The sequence below is a fragment of the Lemur catta genome, chromosome 19 (genome assembly GCF_020740605.2).
Source record: "Lemur catta isolate mLemCat1 chromosome 19, mLemCat1.pri, whole genome shotgun sequence".
NCBI lineage: Eukaryota > Metazoa > Chordata > Mammalia > Primates > Lemuridae > Lemur > Lemur catta.
The window spans coordinates 33,978,415-33,984,414 of NC_059146.1; the positions used below are offsets into that span (position 1 = coordinate 33,978,415).

Here is a 6,000-nt window from a genome sequence, read left to right on the forward strand (position 1 = left end):
ATATTTATAGAACATGTAAGAGAGCTTAAATATCATTATAAGATGAATACTTTCAACAAAGAAGATGAATATTCTAGTAGGAAACAGAGGATATGAATAGGCAATGCACAAAAGAAAAAATGGCCAATAATAACACACAGAAGATGTTCAAGTTCATTAGTGCTGAAATGCAAATCAAAACGATTAGTTATGCTTTTAGAAATCTTGGCCAATTTGACAGCTTAAAAAATGCTAATACTCTGTGTTTGGGTAAAGATATAAAAAATAGACATCATTAAACACTGCTGGTTGAAGCATAAATTGGTACCTCTCTAGAATGCAACATGGCAATAGTGAGTACAAGCCACCATATTATTTGACCGGTAATTCTCAATCCAGGCATATTCCCTGCTATGGCTTGGATATTTGACTCCTCTAAATATGGTGAAACTTGATCCCTAATGTTGGAGTTGGGACCTAATGGGAGATATCTGGGTCATGGGGGTAGACCTCTCATGAATGGCTTGGTGCTGCTCTCCTGGTGAGTGAGTTCTTGCTGTACTAGTTCCCAAGAGAACTGGTTGTTAAAAAGAGCCTAGCACTTCCCCACCCTCGCCTTCTCTCTTGCTATGTGATCTCTGCACACGTCAGCTCCCCTTCCCCTTCCTCCATGAGTGAAGGCAGCTTAAGACCTTCATCAGATGCACATGCCAGCGCTATGCTTCTTGTACAGCCCGCAGAACAGTGAGCCAAATAAATCTCTTTTCTTTGTAAATTACCCAGCCTCAGGTATTCCTTTATAGCAACACAAGTGGATTAAGACACACCCCAAGGAAATAATTAAAGTTTTAAACAGACACTTGACCACAAAGATATTTATGACAGTTCTGTTTGTGTCAGTAAAAGGTTAGAAAACAATCTTAATCATCAGTAACAAGGATCTGGTTAAATAAATTGTGCTACAGCCACACAATGGAATACTACACTGACATTTTACAAATATATTCAATGATTTATGATGTTTACAATGTAAGAGAAAAATAGCAAGTTACAAAACAGCATGTAGATCCCAATTTTGTACAACTACATATGAATGCTTATGGATATACATGTACAGAATAGGACATTTGCAGTAAGATAGTGTCATTAGTGGTAGTCTCAGGATGGGTGGGCTTGTGGGGATATTTTTTCCTTCTTTTTAACTTTGGTTTTCAGTTTTTTTCCTGAGATGAATAAATACTGCTTTGCTAAAATGAAGAATCCCTAAAGTTGTGTTTTAGTTTTAAAAAAAAACCTTGAATTTGTATTGTATAGGTCTGTAAAAAGTACTTGGTATTATCTGAAATGCAGTACTTGCTAATGGCTGACCTGCATGGCATGACCTCCCATTAGATTACTTTTATTTTATTAATCTGTTTCCCCAAGTTTCTTTCTTTTTTTTTTTGAAACAGAGTCTCATTTTGTTGCCCGGGCTAGAGTCAGTGCCGTGGCATCAGCCTAGCTCACAGCAACCTCAAACTCCTGGGCTTAAGCGATCCTACTGCCTCAGCCTCCCGAGTAGCTGGGACTACAGGCATGCGCCACCATGCCCAGCTAATTTTTTCTATATATATTTTTAGTTGTCCAGATAATTTATTTCTATTTTTAGTAGAGACGGTCTTGCTCAGGCTGGTCTCGAACTCCTGACCTCGAGCCATCCACCCGCCTCGGCCTCCCAGAGGGCTAGGATTACAGGCGTGAGCCACTGTGCCGGGCCATGTTTCCCCAAGTTTCTTTACCAGCTCTGGCTGATACGAATTGACATGGCTGCAAATGTAAATTTTGTCAGATATCCAAAATGGTTGATATGCATGAAATTTTTCATGCTAACTTTTAAAATCCTGACCATACTTATTACAAAAGCAATTCAGGAAGCAAGAAGCTGGTAATTAACACCATTTGATGCATCACTTATTAAGTCATTAGCATTATATAAACAATTTACCAAGTTCTGATCACTCAACCCCCCCTCTAAAAAAAACCAAACGGGAAAAATTTCAGGAATTTGACTGAAACTAAAGAATAAAAAACATCTTGATCCACCTTTCAATACTTAATGAGAAACTCACTCAAGTTAAGGCTGCCTAGCGTGAAAAGCGTACAAAACGCAGAAAATGTAGAAGAGACTAAAATCTGAATGGTGGGGAAAAGCATTACTCTAGAAACTCAAAAGATCACACTGGCGTAACCATAAGCAAATGAACAGGCAGCTGACATAGGGTCCTAATCAAATCTCTTTCAACATTTATTTAATTCTAACTGTAAAACCAAAACAATCAAACTGTAATCAGAACATCAGGGTACTAGATACTAGAACAAGTTTCCTCAACTGTTGTGTCTCACCAAACTTTTACCCTATTGGAGAGTGATATTTTGTAATAATACACAGAAATAAAAGCAACCCAAAATGCCACCTACCAGATGGCAATTTATTTTCAAACTTCACATTTTCTTCTTGTGCCGGAAAATCCTCAGAAACGTCTGTGGTTTTTACTTCTTTTCTTTGCCGGATGGACATCATGATGTCAGACTTATATGCATCGTTCTTCCAACCACTCCTACAAACAACACAGAAGAAAACAGCCCATCCACATGTGCCAGCCCATGCTCACCTGGGCTTAAGGGACTTGACTTGTCTGGTTTCCCCCGTTAGCATGCCCCATTTTCCCATCCGTATCTTAACCAACCTCCAAAGCTACACTCAAGACACAATACGAATATTTATTTAAGTCAATCATATTTATGAAGTGCCTGCTCCACAGCAGGCACTGCCAGGAGTCAGGAACGTCGCTGCCCTTCTCCCAGGAAGCCTTCCTTCCTAGGGTGCTCCTGCTACTCTGGTCTTTTCCCTCCCCGAGCTGTTATCATGCAATCTGTCAAATAATCATACAGTTTTATATTATTTTCTACACTTCCACAGGCAGTCATAGGTTTTCTCTATCTCCCACAGAACCGAACACGTGGGAGATATTCAACAGTAAATTTGTTAACAATCAGATTTTGAAGAACTGAAATATTGTTTCGTCTTATGTATCTGAATTTCTAGACCAGTGTTCTTTAAAACAATTCACGCTGGAAGCTTTAGGAATGTGCCTCGGTGGTGATGACAGCGCGGGTGTGCCAGTCAGGGCAGCTGCCACCCCAGGGAGCAACAGTGGGAGTAACCGCAGGGCGCAGGAGCCTGGTTTGGAAGCAGCAAGTGGGAGGCGGGGGAGTGTCGGCAGTGAGTAAGCGGGTCCCAGTCCCCTGGAACAGCCTGCTTCACTCCTCTGAATAATGAACAGCGTTTTACTAATTATTTATTAAATATGACCGGTAGCCTGACATGATTGTTTCCACCGTTTATTAATTCCTAGTAATCAAAGGTAAACTTGCTCTATAGAACAGAACAGACCAACATAATACATTTCATTTCATTCATTCATACAAAAAAAGTGAGAAAAAACACATTTAAAGGCTATGCCTTCAAGCACTGGAAATGGAGAAGCTGGGGCAGAGAGGAAGAAACGGAGTGCTCAGCAAGGTCCAGAGATGGCCTTACCCGCAAAGTGACCTAATCCTAGAGTCATGCCCTAAGGGGGAGGAGAGTAGTTTTAAAAATCCCCCAATTCATACATTCTAACATGTTAAGGCAAAAAGCCAACACGTTGAAGTGCCAATTATGTGCCAGACACGGCGATAGTTGCAAGAACTATGAAACGAAAGTTTTACATCAAATGGAAAAGAATGCCATCTTAAACGCTCAGAAAGGAATCTGAAAGCAATTCTTTGTAAGTTCCGTCCTGCGCGTCCCCCGGGCACCACAACCCCGGCACCCGGCGTTCTCCCGCACCTGGCGTCCCCGCAGCACCCGGCGTCCCCGCTTCCCTGCGCACCACATCCCCCCAGCACCTGGCGTCCCCATCACACAGCCACCCGAGCAGGCGGCGGCCGGACAAGTGCTGCCCTCGCTCCACCTCACCCACGACCGCGAGTGGCCGCGAGGGTGGGACCCGGCCCTCCCGCTGTCTGCGCGGCCGCCTGAGGAGAAGTCCCTCCGCAAACTCCCCCACGCCCGGGCCCGGCCCCCAGCCCCCGACCCCGCATTCCGGGCGGACATCCCGTGCTCCGCCCCCCTCCGGGACGCCCGGAGCGCCGCGGCCGCGCCCCCCGACTGCGCCACGCGGCGGGGCGGGGCGGCCCGAGGGGCTCTCGGCTGTCACCGCGCCTCCGCGAGCCGCCGCTCGGCAGGCACAGCGCCCGCCCCGCGGGACCCTCGAGAGCCGGCCGCGGAAGCCCGGCGCCCACGCGTCCCCGCGCGCTGCCGGCGGCCCGACCCGCAGCCACAGACCTGCGGCCTCAGCCGTCCTCACGCGCGGTCCCGGCGGGGCGGGCGGCCGGCGGGGCGAGGCGGGGCGGCACGACGGGCCGCAGCGCACCACGCGGAAGGGAGGCCGGGCAGCGGCGGAGCTTCGCGCACCGCCCTGGAAATGCGGGGCTGGGGGCGTCCGCAGCCCCGGGGAAGGGTCGCGCCAGGGAGGCTGGGACGCCACAGCCGTACCCATAGGGCGCGGGAGCCGTCCGTCAACGCTATCCCCGCCCCCTTCCGCGGCGCCCCGCCCCGTCTCGTGCGGCGCTGGCCGGAAGGAAGAGGCGTACTTCCGCTTGCTGCGTCCCGGTCGCTCCAGGGCCTGGCAGTGAGGCCGTCACGCTGCTCCGTGGCTCGTGTAACCGCGGTGCCTGCGGTCCTGGGCCGGAGTGAGAAAGGCGGCTCGAGGAGGGCTGCCCGGTGGACAGAGCGGCCCCCGCGCAGCCCCGGGCGCTCGAGAGCCGTGTGGGCCTGGGGCGGCAGAGGGGGCTGTTCTTTCCAAAAGTGCTTCTTCCCGTTGTTCCCCTCGTGTGCCCCTGTGCTGAGTGCTGCGAAGGGTTCGGTAAGGGCGGGCGTGAGGAACGGAAACAGGCCACTCGGACTCGTCCCAGCATCCGCGCTGCAGGGCCTGGCGCGCCCGGTCCCCGGGTTCCGGCGGCTACCCCCAGCGTCCCGTTGCCATGGATCTGTGCTTGGACGTCACTTACTAACTGCCAGCGAGAGTACGCACGGAGATACTTCTGCATCTCCGAAGAGACTGTTAGTCTCGTAGACGTTACTCCGTCTCCAACTTAAATTGGCAGCCTTTGTTTTGAGGGCAGATACTGTGCTTTCTATCTAGGTAGCCTTCTTGATCACACTTTGAAAAACAGGTAAAACGTTTTACTTGTCAGCACATACTCAAACTACATGTTAATTGATTTTTGTTAAAGGAATGGCCCTCTGGGACCTCCACCTGTGAAAAGGCGGCTCATTATTGGTCTAATTCCAACACTAAATTACTCCATCTAGGAAGCCTTTCTTAGTCACCCCTGCTGGACATTTTTCTCCTCTCTGTGTCCGTTGCTGTTAACAAGCACAACAGTTTGTGCAAATGGATAAAAATAAATGTCAGCTGTTTTTTTTGTTGATGTCTTCTCTCATATGGACTTCAGGGCAGGGGCTGTATACTTACAGTGTTTTTCCTTCACGTTAAAATGGATAATGCGTATAAGCCCTTGTCCCCACTTCTGAGCATATGAGCAAGGAGCCAGAGAGGGACCATAAAAGGATTGAGCTCTGGTAACGGACTGTGACTGCAGTGGTGTACAGGAATACTTGTTTGCAGCATGTTTGGAAGCCCAGATGGACCCCCTGGCTTTTTCTCTGCTGAACTATCAAGAATTGAGCTGTGCAACTCAAAGTGTGGTCTGGGGATCACCAACACCTGGGAGCTTGCTAGAAATGCAAATCATCAGGTCCTACCCCAGACCGACTGAATCAAAATCTGGAGGGGCATGGGCCTCCTAATCTGTTAGATTGTGTGCTCAGTAAAGTTTGAGAACCACAGCAGAACTTTGCTACTCAAACTGTGGTATGTGGACTAGCAGCTTGGGCATAACCTGGGATGTTAGAAATGCAGGGTCTCAGGCAGT

The 6,000-nt window shown here is 48.6% G+C and overlaps 1 protein-coding gene across 3 annotated transcripts in view; it reads right to left on the bottom strand.

Annotated features, from left to right (window-relative positions):
• The window catches only part of DPY19L3 (dpy-19 like C-mannosyltransferase 3), a 67,595-nt gene extending 63,123 nt beyond the window's left edge, over positions 1-4,472 (bottom strand). The window contains exons 1-2 of one of the 3 annotated variants that reach the window (XM_045531876.1): positions 4,349-4,472; positions 2,437-2,576 (exon numbers count right to left, since the gene is read on the bottom strand). In XM_045531876.1, coding sequence (XP_045387832.1) covers positions 2,437-2,539 — 103 coding nt within the window. In that variant the 5' untranslated portion in view covers positions 2,540-2,576; positions 4,349-4,472. Of the gene's footprint in view, positions 1-2,436; positions 2,766-4,348 lie in introns of those variants that run through there. The other 2 variants (XM_045531875.1, XM_045531877.1) reach the window with 2 other exon arrangements.
• Between the last annotated feature and the right edge of the window lie 1,528 nt (positions 4,473-6,000).